We start from the raw sequence: 27,013 nt of genomic DNA on the forward strand, positions 1-27,013 counted from the left end.
TTATACACAGTTATAAACTTCGTTTATCCAAATATAATTCCAAGCACAGTATAACTTTTAGTAAATATTTTTTAATCATTTTATATAATAATAGTTGAAAAAAGTTGAATTGTAAGGTATCAATTTTTTTTATGTCATTTTAAAAAGTGCAACTTTAAATATCAAAATACAAAATTAAGAGTGCAAAATCGGGCGATTAAATCCTGAGAAATGAAAATTTAGTAAAAGTGGTATTAGTAAAATTCAAATTCTCTGAAACTTTTCGACCAATTTTGCTCAAATTGTGTATTTTGACATTTAAAATTACATTCCTTAAAATAATGTAAAAAATTGTATACCTAATAATTCAAAATTTTTATTAAATAAAATAATAATAAAGATTTACTGAGAGTAATATTTTGCATGAAATTATCTTTGCATATATGAATTTTACAATTGTGTGAGAAAATTTTTCAATTCAATTACGAAGTTCTCAAGATATGGAGAAATATGCAAAAAGTAAAACTAATCACTTTTCTGTCCAAACTATTGTGACCATATTTTCGAGATTTCGGCTACCCTCTATTTTTCAGAGTCAAAAATATGAATCTGTCACTCATTTATTTATTCAGAGAAAGTATGTATTTGTGCTTGATTTCGTAACTTAAAATATTGCCTGCACTAATTAACTAGCATATTTGAGGTCACGTCCTCAAACCATCAAGATTGAGTCGTAGAATATTAAGATTGGATCATTATATCAAAAGTTACTCAGGCTGGCCATTTATTTCTTTTTGTGCTCAGTACATAATATATACATAGTGTAAATTAGATAATATGTTGATTAATGGCAAAATGATTGATTAATCACTTTCAGAATATTTTCAAACAGAATGCTGCTGTTCTTCAGTTATTCGCCAACATACAACTTCTTCATTTCATAAATATTTAGAACAAAAGAAAACTTAGCAGGATTTAAAAGAAAAATGCAATTATAATACTGAAACAATATTTAGTTTTATACCTTTTGTCAGTCCATAAACAGAGTCTCTAGGGTGACAAGGTAGGTCTATATCATATGCGCAACATAATTTTTGAAGAAGCTGAAAAATTAAAGACATTCATTCTAATTCATTCAAAATTAGAAAATTGGAAACATACTTAGATTCTAAAATGACTCTTTCTTTACAACTCTCAAAAGTCTGTTGATGGAGGCTTCTGTGGAAGAGTCACAGCGCTTCAAAGAGTTTTTATAATTAGTAATGAATTTCAAAGCCTCTAATTAACAATTCATAATTTTAATAATATTTTGGTTGTTTTTATTAAATTATTGAAGTAAAATGCCAATGAAAAAAGAAATAACAGAATCCATCCCCCCCCCCTCTCCCCAAAAAAAACAAACACTGTATTGAACAAATTATGAAAAAGAATTAAATATTTATTACAAAAAATTGTATCCTTTAAAAAAAACAATTTATAGTAAAAAGAAATAATCAATTTCAAGAATCAAAATGTTTCTATGATAACCATTCTCAATGCTTATAACAGATTTAGTTTTTGAAAGCCATAATTCAAACTTTATTTTATTTATTTTCAGCTTATACGCACACACTAAAAATCAGGGATGAGAGTAGTCAGAGTGTAAAAAAAGAGGAAATCTAAGAATATATATATAATTAATCACATCATGAATATGAATAATATGCATGATTTTAAATTGAGAGAATATGAATCCAGATATGTGGCTTTTAAATCCCGTGAATATGAAACTCGAAAGTGGATTTAAAAAATGCGAAAATACAAATCACGATGCGTAATTTTTAGATCACGTAAATACGAATCCCAATGTCTAATTTGTAAATCGCATATAAATATGAAAATCAATGTTTGATATTACAACCGCAAATAAACAAATCACGACATTGGATTTTAAACTTGCGTGAATATGAATCGCTACATAAGATTTTAAAAGATTTGTAAATACAAATCGTGCCATTGGATTTTTAAATCTAGTAAATAATAATTGCAATATATGATATTTAAATCACGTGAGTAAGAATCGCCGTGCGCAGCTTTTAAATCAAGTAAATACGAAAATCTATGTTTGATATTAAAATAATATAATTGAATAAGAATAAAGATAACACATTCTGGACTAGGGATTTCTCAAAGGCTTGTTTGTATTGTTTTTGTTTAGCCATAATAAATACAAATTTACAAGATTAATTGAACGAGCAGATAAACATTTTCACTGCAAATCCACCGCTATTTTCTATCATTATTTTGTTTGCTTTTGAGGCCGGCAAACAGGAAGCAGCGAGATGTCTGAATTACAAAAATACAGAAAATATTATTTTCTGCGTGTATAAGCTAAATAGCTAAAATAAGTAAAAATGCAGAAGGGTTGGCAGCTACGTAGATTGAATTTTCTATTATCTTTTAAAATCGGAAATAGATATAATTATTTTATTTAAACGACTGAATTTCCAGAAAAAGGGAAATATTTATTTTTAAAAAAAACTTTTAGAGAATTGAAGTTTTTGATAAAAAGGCTGAAATTGGAGGGGAAAAAAACGGAAAAATCTCATCCCTGAAAAATAAATGCGAAAATATTTTTATGTGAAAACTCACAAATTTTAAATAAACGGTAATCTCTCTTCCATTCGTGTTTTTCACAGCTGCTAATAAACTTTATTTATAAAAGTCAAAACTCCGTCAAAACAAACTGGATTACTTAGGATTTCATTAGGCTGCTCTTCAATTCTAGGATTACAGAATTAATCTTTTGAAAAAAGATTTGAGAAGAATATGATAATTAAAAGATAATAAAAATAAGTAAAGCTTTACTTGAAGATAGAATCCACTTGCAGTTTCCAACAAAGTAGATAGTTGGCTGCTAATGTAGCTGTGGTTAGACTTCTAAAAGAAGAAGAAAAAAAATGGATGCCAAGCATAAGATTTATTTATTATTTTTTTATAAAATCTAAGAGAATAGATTTTGAACTATAAGCAATAAATATTTTCTTAATACAAAATGAACTTTTAAAAACTTTCACACATCTTTTTGTTTTATCCCAACAACTCCAAATAAAATACGAAATGCAAAATTTGATAATCGGATTGGTGTCACAATCATTTTAATTGCATTTGTGGAAATTCTTTTCAAATTTAACCAATGGTGGGAAGCTTACATTGCTCTGTATGTTTTGCATTAGTGTCCAAAAAGCTCCTCGGGAAGGATGATTAGAATCAACCGTTATGTTAAATTGTTAGCTAAGAATTTTGCTCCCTATTCATTAATGCACACACATAAAACCCTTAATGTAAGAGAATCAGATTGAAATAAAGAATACACACTAAAAAAGAACAAAATAAAAAAATAAAAATTTGAATTAAAGAATCGAAAAAAGACAAACTTCTGATCTGCTTGCAATAAATGATTAAAATGTATTCCCATTTAATTAAATTGCCACATCATAAAATATAAAATGAAAGCATAATAGAAGGGAAAATTAATCAGCTGTTACTAGCGGTGCTGAATTTTTAAAAAAAAATGTAAATAGGAAATTTTCTCAATTAGTTAGTTTTTGCAACTTGAAGCAATATTTCTCATTAAAATATTTATTTCCATTACTTAACAGTAGGTTTAGTTAAAATACTCACAAGGAGTAAAAAAATATGCAAACACATTTTGTGTATTTGAAAAAAATAAAGTAGGGTAAAAGTCATTACTGTCCCTTTTCTCTAATACACATTTCTGAATGTTGTAAGCAATTTACTAGTATCAGAGGCGATTGTGGCACAGAGTGAAAAACCCAGAAAATTTTATGTATGAAAAATCGAATCAATTTATATACCATACATGTTTCATATTTAACATAACTGTTTGAACTAACATTTATAATTAAATTACCTACTAATGGTTATTATGCACATTTAGAGTAACTAATGCAAGAAAAAACTTACTTCTTACAAGAATTGCAATATTGGGTTTTAAAATTGCACAAATATAAATCGCGATGTTGGGAGTTTACAATTGCGTGAGTATGAATTGGGATATCGGATTTTAAAATTTTGTGAATATGAATCGCGATAATGGATTTTTAAATCGCGCAAAAACAAATTACTGTGCATAGTTATTAAATTGTGTAAATGCAAATCGCAATACTGAATTTCAAAAACTCGGAAATGTAAATCTTGATCTAATGTTAAACTTTTAAATTGCGTGAATACAAATCGCAACATGTAGCACTTAAAAATCAGGTTAATACGAAAAATCGATGTTTGAATAAAGAATCCAAATATTAGCAGATTCCGGTGAGGTTCCAAATATTAAAAAAGGCAAAAAACCGCCAAACTAAAATAATCAATTTGGCGAAAAAATCACGTAAGACGTAATTCTTCACGTAATTAGCGAAAGAATGTATGTAAACTTCTCATTAATGGGATTTAGAAAAAGCTTTGAAATTTTGTCGGATTAGAAGTTTTTGATTTGGGGAAGTCCGAAACCAATTGTCTTGATTTACATAGAATTCTGCTATATTTGTGCAAAAAATTGCATGCCTCATTCCTAGTTTTTAGACCTGAAAGAATGATACGAAAAACCTGGAATTCCGGGGTACCGCCAGAATACAATCACCCCTGTACTATATTATGAAAATGTTACAATGCATACATATTCCAATATAGTATCACTGTTTACTTGAATCTGAAAAATCAATATTCGTGAATGTGCACCCAAATTTTATGTAATTATTATCCCAAATACAAAAAGTACTAATAAAATACTACAATGGCTCTAATTGTATAAAATGTAGAAGATAAAAAGAAGAATGAAATTTCTACCCAAGTTAATTGAAATTCTACTGGTCTGAGTGGATGAAAAGTTTTATCAGTCGCATGCACAAGACACATGAAAAATGAAGTTATACACTTAAAAAATGCACCAAGGACAATTTCTACCCATCAAGACAATTTCTAAAGGATAAACAAATTAGATGAAATATTTTAAAATGTAAAACAAGCAATATCTAGAATTATTGTAGAGCGTATTATAAGTATTGTAACATGTGTTTGTTTATAAAATGCAGTCTTACTTAAGGTAATATAAAAATTTAAGTGATACAAGTATGTTTTTGCAATGAAAAAAAAATTCTAATGAAAATTTATACTTCCTTAAAATTCTAGATACAATCTATTTCTCAAAAATATTAAACTTTCTATTAAATACTGTTTAAAATATTTTAGAATATTTATTTATTAACTTTTAATTGATAAAAAAAAAAACAATTTCGTGTACTTTTGAAACATTTAAATCAGGAGATAGTAATTACATTTTTCATAGGAATTTAAAACTGTCACTAAATTTTTATTTATTAAGTTATTTCCTTGTTCGTGGATTTCTGTACCTAACTTACTAATGTAAAAATTCTCAAAATTAAGTAAACTTGAATAATAAGTGAAATTTCTTAATTGTCTTAATCAAAAGTTAATGTTTTAAGAAAATCACCCATATATATACATACATAAAGTTACTTTTCTATGGGCAAAAATTTTTTAAAAGTCTTTTCTATTGGTAATTTTTCACCTCCAGAAAATGCCTCCAGGGTCAGACTGCCCTAGCTATACCACTGATTTATAAGCTTGTAACCCCCCCCCCCCCATTAAGAAACATTTTCAGTAATTTATTATACAGGGTTCATACTAAAAATAAAAAAAAAATTTTACCCTAAATTACAATGTACAAGTCATAAATATTAAATTGAATGAATACCTTGTGCTCCCTCGCCTTTGACTGGCAAGCTGATATAGGATTTCGGAATATGAAACTCCAAAGATCTTGTTCAACTTTCTTGTCAAGGGCATAATCTAGATCGATGAGGAGGAGAGATTCCAACAGGTGGCATAATTCTTGTCGCTTCTGCCAATTGTCTGAACTGGATAGGCTCTCACCTTCACACAAAGAAAATAAAAACTGTTCATAATTATGTTCATAAGAAACCATTCATGAAAATCTAGGTTCTCAACAATTTATAGAAGAAAACTATTTTAAATAATGAGAGCACACTAAAATTAATTATACTGACACGTTTGTTTTATATAAAAAAAACTAATACATATTTAACATTAAATTTTATTAAAGCAATTATTAATTAAGAAATTTATTGAGAAAAAGGATACTAACCAAAAACAGTCAAGATAACTTTACGCTTTCTGCTGAATATAGAAAGATTTTAATACGAGAAAGTTCATGGTTTGTAGTTGTCCTGGTTTTACAGATAAAAATATTTTGGCCTGATTTTTAGCTTTTTGTCCTGATATTCCTGGTTTTTGAGAATGTTCAGAACATCCTCTTTTCTTAAAACACAGATTTTTAAAAAATAGAAATGAAGAATCAAAAAATGTAGTTTTTGATCCAACATCTTTTTATTTATATAATACATACTAATAGAAAGTGCAAAATTTAAAAGTTCTAATTTAGCAGGTGCCATCTACTAATTAGATAAATAATTCAAGTAAATAGTTTTAACCACAGAATTCAAAACAAAAAAAAATCTATACGTATTTTAGAAATTTTCAACTCATTGATGTTTCTTAATTTTAAAATAATTGTAGATATATAGGGGATAAAAGAAGATCAAGAATAAAACTTTTGCACAAGTAAAAAGTTAGCTGTAATTTTACTGTGTTGCTAGAATGATGCTTTATTGGCTGCATACACAAGCAGAATAAAAAAAATTTGTCGTTTAAAAAAACGCCACCAGAGCCAATTTCTACCTATCTGTAAACCATAAACCATTCAAATGAAAAATACAAATTATATTTTAAAATGTAAAACAAATATTTATTATATTTTTTATATATTATGGAGCAAATGGTCTAATTAGGTAAAAAAACGTTTGAAATTTTTAAAAAAATAATGTTTTTCCAGTAAATTGTCTTAATTGATCCAATATCCAAAAACGCATTTTAAAATTTAAAAAAAAAAAAAGCATGAGTTTTGTTTTAAATCATAATGTGTTAGCTTACAAGATGTGGTCATACTTAAGATAATATAAAAATATAAATGATGCAAAGATTTTATTACAATGAAAATGTAAAAAATTTTAAGAAAATTTCCCTTAAAAAAAATATTAGTTAGGACATTTCTTTCTTCTAATTTCCATACAACACCTCCAATAATTCCAATTGCACTAAATTTTACATACTGCCATAAAGACAATTTTTATTATAAAATGTTTTGGAAGCAATTAGCAAATTCAGCTTTTCATAACTTAATATTTTGTATTATTCACTTAAGAATTCTGTAATGTTATGTCGAAGGATCCTCTGACATTCTTATGAAATTCAAATTATTTCTATTTGACACGGCAAACAATTTCACCTTATTAGCTTTTATACTCTTTGATTTAATAAAACTTATACCTTTTTTTAAAAAATAAAAGTTATTTTTAAAGAGATATAAGATGTTTAAGATTTTTTTCCCCATAAAATTCGAAAATCACCTTCAGTTTCTCAAAAATTAAAACTTGACTTAGAATGAAGCTGAAGCAGTCAAAGATCAATTATACCCATTTATATTCATCAATTTTTCAAAATCTACGGAAAAATATGTTTTTTAACAACTAAATTAATAATATTTAGCTGCATAGTTGTATTATTAATTAATAATATTTAGTTAATTAAAATTGAAAGATGATACATTGAATTCAGTTCCATGCAGAAACCTATTCTTATGTTAGGGCCACTTTAATAAGAAACGGCTAAATAAACATTAAAACATAAATTCATTGATCAGTAAAAATTTTTAATAAAATAACTATGATTAAAAGTAGGCCATATCAGAAATGTTAAACATTAATTATTTTTTAAAAAAATGTTTGTTTAAAAAAAAAAAAAAACATTTTTTTTTTAACGTTTAATAAACTTTTTTAAATGAAACTTTAATATGGGGGTCATTCAAAAATACTTGATAGAGTGTCCCAGAAAATAAAATTAAAACATTTTATAAAAAAATATTAAGAGGTCCCTCAGGGTCACACAAATTACAATGATACATGCGAAATTTTAAGTCTCTAATTTTTATCAAAAATATAAGTTATAATTAATTAAACACTATGCGTTCATTATTAATAATAAAATATGCATCAATAAAATATCATCGTTTGCATAGTGAAATTGAGCAACAAAAAAAAGAGTTTAATGTCTCGAAATCGGTAGTAGATTGTGATAGAAAGTTACTACCTGGTTTATCATTAAATGAAACAAAGTAGGTGGATCGTTTACCAGTGTTAGTTTTCTCTCTGCAAGATAGTAACACAGAATTTCTTGGAATTCTTAAACTATTATCAAGTACGTAGAAATCAGCAGATAATGTGGTTTTTGAACAATTACAGTCATGAAAAAGTAATTTGTAGATTTTTAGTATGTGCTTAGGCACAACTTCCTCAAATACTAGAAAAATTCTAATAAACATGAATTCTACTTGAAAATAAATTAACAAGAAACCTTTTGAGGTTCGCTTTAATTTTAGACACTATATGTTTGAAGTGTTACTTTCAAATGCATTTAATGTCTGTCTTTTAATGTTCAGTGGACCTGAAATTTTTATGTTTAAAAGATTGAGAAAATTGAGATAGAACTAAACAATCACAAACCAAAATTTAAAAAAAAAAAAAAAAAAAAAAACTTGATTGCAACATCCAATTCTTTGAAAATTTTCATTACTAATCAACTTCGGATAACTAAACACTTCCCTAGAGATGATTTTAGACAATTTTAATATCTTTCTGTTTGTATGATTGGAATAGTTGTAAGCAATTTAATTCGAAAAGCAGGTGCTCTCCATACGGCTTGTTGGATGGCAAAAGACATTTATTTAATCATTAAAAATTGTACTACTGTTTGACGTAAATGAATCTGTAATATAATTAACACCTCAACAATATAAAAGGGCTTAAAATATTCAATCGGCTTGTAGCATGCGTATACTTTCAATCATGGTACACATGTCAGTCTATTTTAGATGAATTTGTAAATGATATGTGCCTAGTGCATTTCATCGATAGGCTCTTTTTTCGGCACCACTTCATCAAGCGATCATTTAATCGACAAGATAATTTCATCAACAAGTTCGTTTAATCGACAGTGTCATTTCGTCGACAAGGTCATTTTGTCAGTAGGGTTGTTTCGTTGACAAGGTTTTTATGTCATTTACATTTCTTCACAATTTAGTATATTTTTATGCGTCTAAATTTTCTAAACTTTAGCAAAAGCAAACTTTTTCCCTATGTTGCAATCGTCAAAAAAGAATTTCTTTCCTTTAATTTGAAATCGCTTACTCCTTTTATTGTACAGTTGTACTTATAATACTATAAGATTTCACTTGACGACCACACTGTCACAAATTATCATTATCTTCATACCTAGGTACACACACCTGCATGTTCTTGACTGCATTATTTTTAAATATTAAGTAAATACAAATTTAAAAGCTTCATACAGATCACAAAACTACAAAGTTAAAAGAAAAAAATAATTTTCAAAATAACTAACTTATACAATAAAATTAAGATACATTTTCGAGTATATAGATTTAGCATCATTTTTGAAAATCACTTCTTTTTATGGGAATTTCTACCCAAGTTTTGCATCTATTGGAATACCCAGAAAGCATAAACGTCCAAAAATATATCAGTGAAAGTAAAACTATAAATGTTCTTATGGTGCGTTTTTAGAAACTAAGATCCACATTCGTGGATCAAGGTAATGAAGAGGTTAAGGGGAACCTTTAATAAAAAAATTCGCGCTGAAATTTTACACATTATACATACACCAAGGGAAACTTTTTAGGGAGTGCGAATCAAAATATTTAAAAAAAATATTTTTTTTTTGCTAGGGGAACACCTGAGCGGTGAGCTAAAAAAAAAGTTGGGAAACAATGATGTAGAATAGTGATTACCAACTGGCAGCCTGAGAAACTTTTTTTTGTGGCCTGCTAACTAAAATATATTAGCTGTCATTTTTTTGATGGCAATTTTAGCAAAAAATCTATATGGATTTAAAATACTTTTCTCTTTAAAAAAAAAAACACCAATTGCTTCGTTTCTGTGAAATTCAACTTACCAACGGTTCAAAAAAATTATGTCTCAGGTTTTGCATCTAAGAAAATATTTATTCAAATACAAAAACAATCGTGTATTTGCTCTTTTTTATTTATTTATTTATTTTTATTTTGTGAATATAATTCAGCATGTGCGTATCAGAAATTTTCTCGAAGAAATTCTCCGATTTAACTTTTTGAAACCACTCATTTTGGACGAAATTATTTACATTTGTAAATTTCAAATTTAAAATGTAAATATCTATTCTCCGGTGGTTGCAGCAGACAAACCTCAATTCTCTCACTGAACATTTTGTGTGCTACTATGTAAGTTTTAATACCATTCTTTTTAAAGTTTTATAACTTAACAATTAGATATCCGTTGCACATTAATTGTTTAATACATAGGTGCACATTGAAGTTATTGTAGCCAGAATTTTTTAATATGTAATTAAATATTTTTAAAAATCTAGTTCTTATTTTAATTTGCAATTCAATACTTCCGTTTTGTACAACTTGATAAAAATCTGACCGTAATATTTAATGTTCCTTCAAACATATCTTATCACTATTATCCACATTTAGTATCTTTTATTATTTATTGTTTCAGTTTGAATATCAAATAATAATTTACATATATTCCCTGGCGCATCTAGAAAAAACCTTTCATAATAAATATTTTAAAATATCAATGAAATCAGAGTTTTTTAAAAAAAAATCATACCCTTAAGAATGTATTAATAAATTCTGTTATAAAATATTTGGTATAAAACAATGATTTTTAAAAAAAATTGTTTTCAATCAGATAATTAAAATATTAATTAATGAGATAACTAAAATATTTTTTAAAAAATATAAAATAATTTAAATCATTTTTACTCTCACTTTAGGGGTATGTGGAAAATCCTTTAGTCGATCATGAAAATTACTGAAACAATTTTTGTATAAAAAATGAATAAGGTATCATTTTTGGATGATTGAAATTCTACACACATTAACTAATGATGTTAAAATCTATAAATCCAGACAGCCATTCTCTATTGTACCATTTATCCGACCTCAACTATCAAAGTTAAAATATTGTTATTTTGCATTCACAGCCTATAATCTAGATCAATTTCTTTCCTTTAAATCAGCAAATGCATTTTAAAATTTGTATGAAACATAATTTCACTTTATTTTAATCACTTTCTCTATGCATCGTGAAAAGCAAAGGAAATTAATTGAATATTTTCTTTCAGTTCTTTAGTGTTTGGTGAGTCAGAATTCAATTAGGATCCCTTCTGTGTGTAGAATAGTTAAAAATGCACTAGTTAGAGCAGTGTTTCCCAAACTTATGACTTTTGTGTACCCTTTCTAAATTGTTCGTAACGCTGAGTACCCCTAATAAAAAAATGAATGAATTTTTTACTATGAAAAATCGCACAAAAAGTAAAAATCACAACTGGCTGCTGACACCACTAATTATTAACTGTTAACTCTGCAAAAAATATCCAATAGAAAAATACGTAATCATAAATTTTCATGGCTAGCTTTGTTTTTAAATAAAATTTTTTGTAATTTTCGTTTGTTGCAAGATATTTCGCATAAGAACGCGTACCCCTGCTAAACTGTTCCCGTACCCCTGGGGGTACGCGTACCACACTTTGGGAAACACTGAGTTAGAGTATTTGAAGGGAGGGAAAGTGAATCAACAATAGTGCTAAAATGTGCAACAGCTGACAGTACAACATTCTTAAACAGGGTGCATAGCCAAATTTTTCAACAAAAAATAAGCACCTTTTAAGTACTTTTTTAACACTAAAAAAATATTTTTAAGCACTTTAAAAAATATTATAATTGGGATATGCGTACTAATAATTTTCTTCCCTTCATAATGTTGGAAGTTCTTCAGATATATATATATGATAACAAAAGGCAAAATTATTTTCTAAATTACATGATCATGAAAAAATAACTACAGTGATCTCTCACTTATGCACCACCTCTTTTATGCACCTTTTTCATTTATACGCCGATTTTTATAGGTCCCAGTACATTAGATAGGAAAATAATGATTAACATCCTTCGTTTATGCATCGCTCTAAAAATAAATTTTTCAATTATGCGCCAAAATTTTAGGATAGCATTTTAATTTTTTAATCCTTTAAATATTTTTCCCTTTAAAAAAATTTTTTTTAAATTAAAAATGAAGCAAATGAGTAATCCTTGTTACAGAAAAAAAAGAAATATATGTTGTTAGATCCTATTGAATTTTCTTCCCCCTGTGACCTTTTCATTTTTGCTGTTTCTGGAAAGACATTCTTTCTAAAATTTTGAATAGGGTGTCTTATCTGTTACACCAACAACAATGAAAGCCCATTCATCTTTTAGAAAATGACCATTCCTCTTGTCCAGAGGTTAGTTTTACTCCCATGCTGTTTTCTAGAAAAAGAAGACACCTGGAATACGAAAGATGAAAGAGACCGCGATCACTTACTTGCAGTCAGAAGGACATTATGAGTACATAAAAGGAGGTGATCTGTTTAGTGAGGGAAATACTTGAACAACTTATTGTGCAGCATATTAGGATGTCAAGTACTTTTCTTAGAAATTTACCATGTGATGTTTCACCCCTCCCATAAAACTCAAATTTTTTGTGAAAAACTGTTCATATATATCTAACTAAAACTTGTGAATGATGAGAACGTGGTGGATGATACTGACGAGATGATAAAGTTCCTCCAAATCACACAGCAGTATTGAAAGCTTTTGACACTATTCCTGACTATTTAAAATTTAATTTTGATTCTGAAACTCCCCCTTATCCCATTGATATGAACTGGAAAAAACAGTTTTTGAATAACGTTGGCAAAAACAAATACAAACATGTATTAAGAATATTTTGTAAGAAAATAAATTGTCTTAAGGTATGTTAAATTTTTTCTTTATATAATTATAGTAAATACCAAAACAGTATAAATACTAACATTAAATCTTTAGAAACATATTTATTCATATTGTCACTGCAATTTACGTTGCGTTTTAGAATTTTGAAGTTTTTCACTTATGCGCTTTTTTCTCTTGGCCCCTTACACCGTTGCATAAGTGGGAGTTCACTGTAGTTTCTAACAAAATAAATTTTTCGTGATTATATTAGCCACCATAAAAACAATTTATGCACAATTGTAAATATATTCAATATAGAGTGAATCATTAATTTTTTTCAATTAATAATTACTTAACACAATTGTGTAAAAAAAATTATTCAAAATTATAAATAATTAATTTAACTATTATTTAAAAAGATTATCTCTCTTGCAAAATGCAGCAAAGTTGCTCATGATAATGCATGAATCCTTCCCACCGAATCCAGCTCAGTACTCGAACCCTCAAGTACTTCATAAAATGATTGGAGCTTTCATGTGCTACAGACCAATGGTATGTCGAAATAGATTCTGATTGAATGAATTATGAAAACGTTGAATAGAACAATGTGAAAACCACGCGTTTTGCGTAATTTGAGGTGAAAATTGATATGGTAAAGAAACAAAATCTCATTTTGGAACATCAAGCACTTTTCAAAAACACCCAATGAAAAAAAGCACCTTTAAGCACTTTTTAAAAACGCTATGCACCCTGTTAGAGAGTCATAAAAATCACCTTAACTATTAAAATATTTAAAAACTATTGAAACATTAATTATATTTTAAAACAAGTTAGTTTGAATTAAGTAAAAAATAAAAATAAAAAGTAGTCATAATCATTCCAATTGACCCTAAGTAGGACAATCAACAAACTGCAATACTATTTTTTAATATTATTACAAAATAATATATTTCTTTCTTTTATTTCAAAGCTTTCAGTGCTTAAAAATGTCACTTCAAGATTGTGATTGCTTTTTGAGTTGCAAAACATGAAAAATATTGTGCACTTTGGATCTTTTACAGGTTTTTGTCTCACAAATTTAGACTTATCCTAACTGAAGAAGTAACTTGATAATAGTAATTCTATTATTAACATCTACATTAATACTTACCCAGTAAAGAAGCTTTGAGTGTCTCAGCTTCTCTGAAAAAAAGGAAGAACCTCTTAAAAGACGTAAAATTTAAATATGAACAAAATAAAATAATAATAATTAAAATCATTGAAAGCAAAACAAGATAATTTACCTACTATCGAAACAAAATAATATTTTATTTACAATTAAGTGCATTTTAAAAATTATTTAACGTTATACAGAGCATTTACTTGGAATTCTTTCACAAGCCTCATCATATTGAGTGATAAATAACTAAAAAATTATATAAATAGAGGAAAAGTATTAAAAGAATATCAAAAAAATCATATTATCATATTTTGTATTACACAGGCTAATGGGGAAGGGAAAAAAAGGTGAATAAAGCACAAATGAAAATACACAGTATAGTTTTGTTTCGATAAACAAGAACTTTTCTTTAGGTCTAAACACCAAATGATAGTAGGAAAGTAAAAAGTCCATGTACGAAATGGTTAAACCAATTAGGAAACAGGGAAAAGTGTGAACAATAATAAAAAATGGGAGATAACAAATTGGTTGAGGGGATTTGGTGGGAACCCCAGGCTGCAAAAGATTAGATTTCCGAACACTGGGAAACAAGAAAGAACATTAACTAAATTCGAATTTTTCACTAAGTGGAATGATTCCAGAAATAAAGGTTGGTAGATGAATAGCAGGGTTAATGATTTTTTCAGAAGAAAACTCAAACATGTGATTAGAATTCCAACTACGCACGGTGAAGGAAGATCATCCTTATTTTGGCCTTGTTCTATAAATTAAAATTTGAGAGTATGTTTAGTTAGTAGTCAAGGCCACATTAATATGAAATTTGATAAATAACCTAGCTATTAATATAAGTAATAGGGTATTTAAGGTTGGTGAAATTAGGTTTATTTACAGGGAAGAAAAATGCTTTAAACTCCAATTTATTCAAAATCTTAGTAATTTAGGAACTGGTTTTCAGTAAAGAAGATAAAGCAATCAAATTGTTAAAGTTCAAATTGAAGAGTTTACTCCATAAAAGGATAAATTTTCTATGCCTTTAATCAATAATATTAAAAGGAAAACCACAATCTATAATAGTAGCTCAATGTAAAGAAACTCTTCCTTGAGTGGATAACAATTAGAACAATATTTAGAAGAAACAAGTGTGTAAGGCAGAGCTATCTTTAGAATAGGGAAATAGATTAAAAAGATGTGAGGGGGAGTGAAGCCGTAAATAGAATACGATAAAAAGTAGTGAGAAATTTTTCGTAATTACGAGCAATGAGAACATTTTAGAAAGGCAAAAACTTAGTATTTTCTTGTTCAAATGTGAATTGTATGCAAGAATCTGTAGATTTCATAATATTGAGAACATGATCAATGTTAGCACTGTTTATCAATGTAAAACAACTGTCGTCCTATTGTTATATATATTATAACTTGTAGTACCCCCTGGGCAACATCCACCTGGTTCCTTTTTTCAAAAATTTACAAATTTAAAATCTATTTGGTACCGGGGCGATTGTAATTAGCACAACAGATCACGATACAGAAATCTCCCCGTATGAGGTATAAGCCTTTGAGTTGGTCCCTTTCTTTGTTTTTGCTCTTAGTTTCTCACGAGCTGCTGCCAGGAATTTGCCAAGACTTGGCGATTATGTTGCCACAGATCATGATATGCAAATCTCCCCTCGAACCTCTCTCTATTTTTTTTTAAATTTGCAAATTTAAAATCCGTTTGGCGCATTGGCAATTGTACAAGGCACAACAACTCACGATATCCAAACATCTCCCAATTCATAAACAGGCACACCACAGCTGTCTCTATATATCCAAATTAGAAAACATTAAATAAATAATGTGAATAGCTTTTTGCTGGAATATCAATGGGGCTTTTAGTAAGTAGTTAAAAACGCTCAAACGGGTAAATGGAGAAAAAGTTTTGACCTCTTATTTTGGAAAATATAAATAAAAATAATGTCAATAGCAACATATGTTGACGTTAGATAGTTAGGTGACATTTAAGATAAAGAAAAAACTTCCCTCAATAAATGACTAATTGAACTTTAAAATTCATTATGATACCAACAGAATGCAAAATATGCGATAATTTTAAAAAAAAATTTATTTTTAAGAAAGTAAACATACTTAAAAATTTGTGAAGGTGAGGCCTTCATTTCTTCCCTTAGGGTTTCCAGTTTTTTTAAGGGACAAAATAATGTAATATTTTCAGGAACACCATAGAATAGCGTTATACAGTAGCTTTATATCCGATAATAAATATTTAGATATATTTCATAACCAATGAAAGAATGATTTAATATTCCTATTATCACATCACATCACATCACTGCTCATCAAAACATTAAATTTCATTAAACAAAACAATAGGACGATGCCATTAAAACCCACTAAATTGCATATTATTTTTTAAATGAACAAATTTAACAAATATTTAATATAAATTAGTTTAATCTGTAATTTTTTAATTCTTTTATGGAATAGTACTGAAAACTTAAGATATTTTGTTTATTTTCAAATTTCTGAAATTCGGATAGTATAATCGATTATATAACTGTAATCAATATAGTTTAATTTCAAATAAAGCCAAAAGCTAAAATTTCACACTTTGCTAAATGCTTTGAAATCCATAATCCGTCCTCAATTTAACTCAATAATTTACGTAAAATTTATGTGTGACTAGATTTTTATGTAAGTTGTATTTTTTCTCATTAAAAAAAAACAACATTTGTTTTCATAGTGCTTTTCATTAATTCAAATTTTAGTAAATTCTTTGTTTTATTTCTTGCAGTTTATTAATAGATAATCTATCTCGCATTTTTAGTTCTCATTATGTCATCCCTAACGTTTCAACAGAAGCCTTTCTTTCCATCTCCACCTGATAAAGGAAGCTTCCCATTAGATCACGATGGTATGCATTAGATTTATTTATTTATATTGTCTTTTTATGTAGGTAATTTACGAAATTTTTTAAGATTAACATAAGCTGCATTCAACATAAATTCAGAAGAATCGAATGATTCTTTTTTCGTTGACTTAACCTTTCATGAGCAACAATATAGAATGTATTAAGTGGTTTGGTGGCTATATCATCTTTTATTAGTTATTGCAATTGGTTGATGTGGAATAATGGAGAATGTGATGTAAAAGTAATTTAAAAAACTTTTATTTCATTTTTTTATCTACAAATGCACCTTTAAAATGTTCAGTTTCTAATAATTTTCAGAGGGATAGTAGTTGATTGTAGTTGGGCCAACTACAGTCACCAAGTTGCCAAATAGATTTTAAACTTAAAAATTTTAAAAAAAAAAAAAAAAACATGTAGCTGTGGTTGCGAGTTATACCTTTCGTGTTGGTCCCTTTCTGTGGTGTTTTTTTTTTTTTTTTAGTTTCTCGCAGGCCGCTGACCGGAAGTTTCCAAGACTTGACGATTATTCTGCCACAGATCACGATACGGAAATCTCCCATATTTTCAGTATAAATTGTATAAAAAATCATTTAAGCTGTCTATCGAAAAATATTTTTTCTAATTTTCTTTTTTTTAATGTGCGCTCGGAGATTTTCTCTTAGCATGCCTTTAATTATTATTTATAAAGTGCAAATTTTCTCTTATTTAGATAATGAGTGAAAATTACTTTTTGAAATATATACATAAAATAGTATATGGTAGTAACTTAAAAATTGTTGAACAAATTTAGTTATTACATGATATTACATATTTTGATAAATTTTCAGGGTGTTAAGTGAATGCCCTTTTACGTGAGGAAGCACATTCTCTTTTTTTATTCTTAGGAAGAACTCTGTAACTGTACTAAATATTAATAGTAATTTAGTTAAACCCTTGCATTGATTGAAAAAATTATTAACTCATATATATATATTTTAATTATAATTAGTAGTTCATTAATAAGTGAACAAATTATTCATTAATGAAATTAACATTAGTTCACTAATATTGAAAATATTTATGTACGTATAAATAGGAGTACAGAAAATTCTCAGAGCCTAAAAATCCCAATGAAAAAAAATATTTTTAGAAAATAAAGTTTATGTAAGAAAAAAATTCATTTGATTTTATATGTGTTCGTTTGACTTGAATAAACGAGCATATGTGTCATAAAATAATAGAAATCAAAATAGTAATAATTTATTCAAGAAAATTTAAAGTCTCACTTATTAACTAAAAGGAATTCTAACTAACTTCTTTTTTAACAAGAAGAAGTTTTGCAAACCAAAATATTTTGTAGGAATTTTTTTAGACCAAAAACTTCCCCATGGCTGTCTGAATTTCCTCCAAAGCCTTGTTCACACAGTTAGACATATTCTGCTCATCTCAATATAATCAATAACAACAAATATTAAGAACCATAAAAAAAAATTATCATTGTGATCAGACAATTATTTTCAAAAACTTTGGTTTCATTTAATCTAAAAAGTCTGCCTAAATCATAACATAAGAGAATTAAAATCAATGCTTATGTTGATAATAATTAACAACTCATAGTTATTACCAGTAATAGAAGCCGAATTGTTAAAATATGGGTTTTAAAATATTAAGATTGCCATTAGAAAAGCCAATCAATAGTTTCAATGATTTTTGCAGCATTTTTAAAAGTTGATATATAATATAAATGATAATTATAGAAGTATATAATATAAGTATTGTGCATGATTTAGTATCTAATAAAATGACTCCAATGTCAAAAAAGAAACTTGCCTCAGGGTTTTGACAGTTTTTAATGGATTTTGACAGTTCTTGACACTTTTCAGCAGGTTTTTGTTGTGTCATGCCAAAAACCAGTTTTAGACACCGAAAACGCAACCCATGTTAACTATCTTGATTCAATAAAATATTTTTTAAGCATATACATTACGGTTTTTAGGAAATAATCAATATTTGGCTCTGAATGATCTGAAATAATATTTTTAACTAGAGAATATTAGAAATAGTTTTTACACACATTTAAGTTCTCAAAAACTTGCACACGGCTTGCAAATTTATGTCCTAGAAGACAAATTGAAAAGTGATGTGAGAAAAATTTAAACTAGATTACTTTATACTGAACCACAAGTTTTGTACTAGTATACTAATTTTATTTAGGCAAGTCAATTTCGTGGTTTTTTCAACAACTTTTGTTTTGAGAAATGATCATTTTGTTTTTTTATTATCGTGAAGCATTTTAATGGAACATTTCTGATAGACTTAACTTTTTACTGTCATTTTTTTCCTGTTCAGTAATCAGGTAACATAAAAAACTGTTATTTTTAATGCTTAAGTTACATTTTAAGAACTAAGAACAATTTTTTTCCTGTTTATTAACTTTTCTTTTTATCAGCATTTTTATAATGATGCTTCATTTTTGTTTAACGAGTGTTTATAATGAACGTTGTTCTTTTATTGTCATTTTTTTTCTCCTTAAAATACAGCAATGTGAAAAAGTAAAATTGAGATTTTTAGTGTTAGATTTAATGTTTAAAAATTAAGAATAAAAAAAGATTAAAAATTAAGAATGATTTTGTTTTGGTTTCCATCTAGCTTTTTCTTCTTAAAAAACACTTTAGTTTTTATTGATATTTTTATTATTGCACTACAATCAAGAGGGTTTCTATTAGAATTAATTCTTTTTTCATCACCTTTTCTAAAAAACTGATCAGTAATTGGAAAACTGAAATATTCAGATTTAAAATTTTCTTTCAAGAAATAAAATCGATTATAATTTTTTCTGTTTTGCTTTTGTACATAATCTTTTTTTTTTTTTTTTGATAGCGTCTCATTTCTAAAAGTGTTAGGTACTTAGTTTCTCTTATAACACAAGGTGTTAAACCTAAGAATGGTTAAAAATGTCGCCATTAAATCTGGGCTTGTCATAAACAAGTTTTTTCTGTATGGAATGATAAAATAATTTTTAGTATTAAAGGTTTAAAAGAATTTGTTCCTAAAATTCAAATGTGATTTTTTTTGATAAAATATTAACAGTTTAAATTTAGTAAAAATTAAGCTTCATTTTGTTTTAATTGATATTGTCATTTCAGTTAGTGATAATGTGCAATTGATGTGTGATGTCTGAATTTTTAGTTGCTCTTAAATAAAAATGTTTGTTTATTTTATATTCACTCATTTTTAGGAGAGTGTAAAAGGCAGATGCTGAAGTACTTATTGTGTTTAAATCGTCAGAACAATTCCAATGAAGAATGTCGGCATCTTGCTAAAGATTATCTGCAATGCAGAATGGAAAAGTAATTTTTTTTTATCTCCTTCAAACATGAGCAAAAATTAAACTTATCTAAGTTTAATTTTACAATTGACTCTTCTTTTTTAACAATTTTGAAGGGACTGAGAAAAATGAATCTTAAATAAAGTTCATCTTTAAATAGAATTTGTAGAAAATAAAACTTTTCCCTTCTCATTTCGACAGGCTTAAAATTATCACTTTATTTTGTAATAAATTAGCATGTTTAGAAAAATATATAAGTTTTTGAATGTTATTTTTCATTGAACAAAGAATATTAGAACAAAAATAAAATAGATTAACAAAAAAAGCATAAGAATTAAGTAAGTTTCTTTTTTAAAAATTTTTTTACATATTAAAATAGTATTGAGAGTATTCTGTATTAAGAGGAAGCAGTGACTTATATTTTGTCTATGCATGGTTCACGCTGAACATTCATCAACCTGCCAAATAGGATAAAATCATCAATTTGGCGAGAAAATCATGTTTTGGCAAATGGTTTTTGTTTTTCTATCAAACCCTCAACCCTGAAAAAATTGTGAAAAAAAATCAAAAGGAATTTTTTGGGATCAAATTTTGTAATTTTTATTCAATTACAGTAATTTCCATTAGATACGTTACATAACCAATTAGAATTAGTATTACAATAAGTTCAGATAAGCAACAAGAGAGATAACGTAAGCATGAGAGAAACTACTGTAAAATACAGATTAATATGTTTGTTGCCGGATCTCGTGATATCGCATAACAAAATTCTTTTCTACAGTTCCTGCCACTAAAGCAGATTAAATAATATCAAGGTGCATGTTACCATCCAACTAGTTTTGCAGAAAGTATATTTTCTTGTGACAGTAGCATATCCATTACGTGACAACAACATAATGTTGCTTCAGGTTTATCCTTATATTACTGCCCTCTAGTCTAAGAAGTAATCTAAATTGAACCCCAACATATTTCTATTTCTTTCTCATCCATTGCTCATTAACTTCTCCCCAACTCCAGATTGACTCTTGATTTGAATTTGGATTTTATAAAATAATTTACTTTATAATAAATTTGAATTTCGATTTGAAGTTTTTATGAAAAAAAATCAATCATACAATTTTTTTAAGTTTTGTCTTTGGCTAAGAATTGTGAAAATTGGCTTATACTTTTGATCTTTGGCTAATTTACTGACTAATAATTTAAATTCCTTAGTGCAGGCCTTGTCACTTTCTCCTTCATCATTTTCATTGATAATTCTTCATAAATTTCATATACTTCTCTTAAATCATTTCAAATATTTTCACATGAGATGAAGAAATCCTCTTAATAGAAAATTTCAATCGTCTTTCTCGACCCCATTACAACTATTTTGTTTCCTCTGACAGAAAATTAAAAAAAAATATATATATAGACATGTATATATATTTTTTTGCACATTAAAAAATGTCATCGCTATAGAGAGACATCCTTATATAGTGTTCTCACTAAGCGTTTTTAGAAGAGTGGCCCGCCCTTTGATGCACCCTCTTTGACCTTTTAGTAAAAATAAACTGCCATCTCTTAAGAACATGGCCTTTTTATTCATATTCTGTTTTTAAAAAAATTAATTCGCTATTTAAATAATAATTATACACTCGTGAAATTATCTGTGTTTATATCTGATTACTATTACAGATATATATTTTGTCAGGATTATTCTCAAATGGTTAAATTTGTATAGTTTTGTTCGGGGGGGGGGGGGGGGGGATTTATATTGATGAATTTCTTACGTGATTTTAAAACTATTTTTAAATACCTTTCTTTTTTTTTAAAAAAAAGGCATCTTTAAATATTTATTTTGTGATAATTTTCAGTTTTTGAAAAAAATTGTGCACAGTGATTGTTTTTTAGCATGCCTTTAAAAAAAGTTTTTTTTTTTTAACTACCAATTTTTCTCTTGTTTTAGGTAATAAATCAGAATTACTTTTTGAAATATACACATAAAATAGTATAAGAGGTTAATTTAGAAATTATTGAGGATCGAATTCAGTTATTATATATTATTACACATTTTGACAAATTTTTACGGTGTTAAGTAAGTGCCCTTTCAAGACTCAAAATGCCCTTTTCTGTGAGGAAGTGTCCTGCTCTTTTTACTCCTCCAGAGAACTCTGTCCTTGTATAGAGACTTTTCTACTATGAAGGAGGGGAACATATCGTCTTTCAATAGAAACTGTCATTATGTAGTTAATGAGATTCTAAACTGTATTTAAGTTTATAATATTTATATATATAGTAAAAGAAAAGGAGCCACATCTCACTATAGCCTATATCACTGCATTCCTATGCTGCTTTCCGATTGTGTTAGCTATTAATATGTATAGCTAACACATTTAAGCAGTTAAAAGCAGACCTAAATTAACAATTTTACTATATACCAAAAAATGGGCGAGTTCCCTGACTTGGAGTTTTGAAAATGTGCTCTTAATTGTTCTGCTATTTGTAAATAGCGAAAAAAGTTTTAACCTTTAGAGAGTTATAAACAAAAAAATTTGTGTTGAAAAAATGTTTTTATTTTAATACAAAATATTTTCCAATGCTGCTCCAACTTTACATCAAGATAAAATTTCATGTACATTTAGAAATTGATAATCTGATGGGTGTGTGTTATGTAAGGCAATCTATGTACAAAATATACTTTCTAAAAATTGTGAATCAAATTTTATTATTCTTTAAAATTTTTATCCTAAAGCTCTAATATTTAAGAAGAAAAAAAACTGCAAAATTGTTGTAATCAACTCAGTCAGCAGCAGTGAGACATTTCAAACTGTTTTGTCACCAAAACAATAATTGGTTACATTACATTTGATCTATAAAAGCAATTATTGGGTTAAGATAATTTTATTGGAAATTGAGTGTCAAAATGTGTTTGATCGTTTATCGATATGCATACAATGTTTTTCCAGTTTGAGCTATATGTTATTTCAATCAAAATGAAATGAAAAGTATAAAATATTTGAACTATAATTTCATATAGAATTTTATAAAATGAAGTGGATAATGATTGTTACTTAGCAAATGGAAGAGACACTTGTGATCATTTTTACTATTTTTTAATTATGTTAATCTAAATATTACTTTAAAATAGATATTTTTCTTATTATTTGTGTTCTGAAATAACGAGTTTCAATTTTATCCATTTATCATAATATCCATGTAAAATTGTTAAAAAAATATCTGATCATGTGAGCCTATTCATTATTCTAAAATATTTTCTACAATTCTTTTCTTTCAAAATTCAGTTTTCTATACCCATTATCAAATATTAGTGATTTGGTTAAATTCATCAAATGTTCTTGCATATTATCAGCATTATGGATCGAGAATTACGGAGTATAGTATGTTTCTCTTCTGTGTAAATAACATATGCATATTCTTTTAATTTTGATCATGTGTGTACATTTATTTGTACTAGACATTTCTTATTCTAAAACGACATTTTAATTGCGTCCGCTTGGGAACTAACGCAAGGTTTGCACTAATCATCAGATTAAAAAAAAATTTGTTGTGTTTGAACCTTATTTCTTTACTAAACTAAAGATAAAAGTAACTGTCAGAATTTTTTTTTAATTGCTAATGCTTGTATAACTGGTATGGTTAACAAGAATTTCATTTGATTTTTATTTCAGAAATTTAATGGCTCATGAAGAGTGGGAAAAGCTGGGTTTTCCAGAAAAAGAGACAAAGTAGTGATTGTGATGAACATTGCAAAATTGTTTCTATTTTTAAATATGTAAATAGAGCTAATTGTCTAATTTATAGTGAAAAAAATTTTTTTTCCTTAATTTTTTGGAAAAAGGATTTCAGCAGCATAAACCTATTGACCCTTCAAGAGTTGAGTTTCAGGACAAAATTATATCTAAATGATTTTCAGCTCGTAATTTCAGATGTATGGAATTCGTTGTTTGTAATACGAGGGATATTTTTTAAATAAGGGCTGTTTGGAAATAAAAACCAAATGAAAGAAAATTTTTATGAAGCAAATTTATTTTTTGATTCAACATACATTTCTCTTTTTTTCAAAATAGTTGTCAACTTTGCTTAAACACTTACACCAACTAGATTTAGAATACCCTCTTCATAGTAACTTGCCGCCTGCTCCGATATCCAAGAGGTTACGACCGTTTTCACGTCTTCGTAATCATTGTACTAGTTGCCGGCAAAACGATATTTAGAACATCGGGTAAGGTTAAAATCACTTAGCGCAAGGTCTGGGCTGATGAGGGGTGATCCAAAACTTCCCAGCCGAAAGAGCCAATAAAGCTCGGGACTGAGCTGTGGAGAGTCATGGAGTAGCGAAATTTTCTGTCAGCGTGCCAGTAGGAAGCTTCAGAAATCTGTCAGTGAATGTATGTAGCAGACAGGTTTTTTGCCGACTAAAAACGCATCACTGACCGTACCTCGTATTGGCGGGTGATTTGTTAAATTTGAACATAAAGACGCAGAACAACTGACTGCACAGGGTACATACACAGCGGAGCATAGTTGTTCCCAAGAAATGCCGAGACACTCCGCAAGTACTCGTTGTGACGCAAGCGTCATTTATTAATGTACACAAGAAAATGGACCTTAATTTTTAAAAATAAACAGCCCTCGTACCACTTAACTGAAGTTGGAATCTGTTGAAAATAGCATTTAATTGGACAAAAAACTATCATTTGTATTTTTTTCTTTTGTATAACATTTAACAAATAGCATTAGTATTAGTTTATAAAATGTGTTCTATAATGTGTAATATAAAATGTATTTAAAATAAAGTTCTTAAAATAGAATTGTCAGTATTTTTCCTTGGTGCCAGTTTTTGACCAATCAGTTGCTTTAAAAAAATCTATTTTCAAAATATTTTTTCAGGAAGAGGGTAAATAAACATCATATATATATATATTTACAGTGGAACACAGATTTTACATTTTCCACTGGACCAGCTTTAAACACCGCAAGAAGCGTAATAACGTAAAATTGCGGTAAAAACTATATTTTTCGAAAATTCATTCTTGTGAGATGATATACTAGAAAAAATATGTAATCTTTACATGTTTTTTTTTTGCTTTTGTATACAATTTCAGTCTTCACAATACTTACTATTGTTTTCAAATTTACTTTTTTCGCAAATGCTTTCAAACTCTTGATCAGTTGTAGATATATTCTCCGATATTTTCATCTCTGTCATAGAAAGTAGCCTTTAAATCAGATATGGAAAGGAAAAGTAATGGAATGTCATCGACTTCAGAAGCAATTTCCGATGGATAACTAGAAGTTATATTAAACCTGTTTGTGAGGTGACTCTATCCAATCAGAACATTTATTTGTGAAGCATCTTGCAGATCACCTGAATCAGGAAAAAGAAATGATTACCTAACCAGCTGTTTAGTGCAACGTTCTTTAAATGCTTAGATGATTCAAAAGTTGGAAGAAAAAGATCACAATTAAAGCTCCTTTCTACCGTGCATTGGATATCCTACCATTTCTGATTTTGAATGAAGGGGGAAATCCTCTCCCTGAGACACTTAGATAGAAAGAATGTGAGAAAAGCTAATAAATCTTTTTTCAAGAAGAAAGAAAAAATTCCTAAAAAGTTTTTGCAAGCTTTGTGGAGAAAAAATGATTTTTATCTATTAGAAAAACCTATAAAACCGATTTTTTTTTTTGAAGGAAAAAAAAAAGAGAGTAATGGAAAATTTAACATTATCGGTATAGGCAATTTTCCCGGACCAGCAAAAAATTACGTAGAAAGCGAAATAATGTACGAAAAAAAGTAAAACCAGAGTTCTGCGTGTGTATATATATATTGACTAGGACTGGGCGATATAAGAAATTTTATATCGTGATGCATCGTCAGTTTTGCATCGCGATATAGTATTTTTGAAATTCATTTACTTGTAAGGCGCAGAAAGTCGGATTTCTATCAAAACTTCATACTCAGATTGATTTAAATCAATTTATGAATTTGATGTACATGTTTTGCTTAAGAAAGATATTAATGTTATATTTTCTAAAAATGATCGCTCAAATAACGAAAGATTTCTTAGTTTAAAAATAAATAATAAAAAATAAATAAAATTGAAATTTGTCAATATATTTACCTAACAATATAGAAAGAAAATTTAAAAAATGAGTTCGTTGAAAATTATTTGTATGCTTAAAACAAAATGCTAAATAAATTAAACAAAAAAAAAACACTTTTAAAACAACACTATTTTTTATCATTATTATTTCACATAAATAATAAAGTTAAATTGAATAATTACCGAATTCTGAACGAAAAAACAAAGTAAGATTTAATTTCTTAAAAATAAAAACAAAAGAAATGATATTCGATAATATATTCAACTGACAATATTGAAAGAAAATTAAAAAACACGATTATACTCTGTAATAAAATGAAGTGCTAAATGATTTAAAAAAAGGAAGTCGCAATTGCAAACATTACTAATTTTTTTGAATAAACAAAGTTGACTGACTTATGTCCAAATCCAAAAGAGGAAAAATAAGTTTTGTTATAATTTTATTTATAAAAATGAAGACAACTAAATATTTATAAATTTAAAATCAGTAATAAAAACCCATTAAATTATTATTTTATCCAAAAAGTTTTTAATAAATTAAAATAAAGTAAAAAATAACCTTACAAATTTAATTACTTTTTAATTTAAT

General features: G+C 27.5%; 2 protein-coding genes across 3 annotated transcripts in view; one reads left to right on the plus strand and one right to left on the minus strand.

Annotated features, from left to right (window-relative positions):
* The window catches only part of LOC107445605 (uncharacterized), a 70,902-nt gene extending 54,281 nt beyond the window's left edge, over positions 1-16,621 (minus strand). Inside the window, exons 1-5 of the mRNA XM_043050198.3 lie at positions 16,233-16,621; positions 14,100-14,131; positions 5,753-5,931; positions 2,827-2,898; positions 1,004-1,082 (exon numbers count right to left, since the gene is read on the minus strand). Of these exons, the coding sequence (XP_042906132.2) occupies positions 1,004-1,082; positions 2,827-2,898; positions 5,753-5,931; positions 14,100-14,131; positions 16,233-16,261 (391 nt within the window). The 5' untranslated portion in view covers positions 16,262-16,621. The remainder of the gene's footprint in view (positions 1-1,003; positions 1,083-2,826; positions 2,899-5,752; positions 5,932-14,099; positions 14,132-16,232) is intronic.
* Positions 16,622-16,673: 52 nt separating this feature from the next.
* On the plus strand, positions 16,674-25,131 carry LOC110282374 (cytochrome c oxidase assembly protein COX19). 2 transcript variants are annotated; one of them, XM_021145587.3, is made up of 4 exons: positions 16,674-16,796; positions 16,930-17,016; positions 20,231-20,342; positions 23,989-25,131. In XM_021145587.3, the coding sequence occupies exons 2-4, from the start codon at positions 16,938-16,940 to the stop codon at positions 24,047-24,049; spliced, it is 252 nt and encodes an 83-aa protein (XP_021001246.1). In that variant the 5' UTR covers positions 16,674-16,796; positions 16,930-16,937; the 3' UTR covers positions 24,050-25,131. The 2 variants fall into 2 exon arrangements, with proteins under 2 accessions (XP_021001246.1, XP_021001247.1); XM_021145588.4 differs by having other exon boundaries at positions 16,711-16,796; positions 16,897-17,016.
* The last annotated feature ends 1,882 nt before the right edge of the window (positions 25,132-27,013 follow it).

This window comes from Parasteatoda tepidariorum, chromosome 6, assembly GCF_982258835.1.
Source record: "Parasteatoda tepidariorum strain Cologne lab strain chromosome 6, Ptep-v5.0, whole genome shotgun sequence".
Lineage (NCBI taxonomy): Eukaryota > Metazoa > Arthropoda > Arachnida > Araneae > Theridiidae > Parasteatoda > Parasteatoda tepidariorum.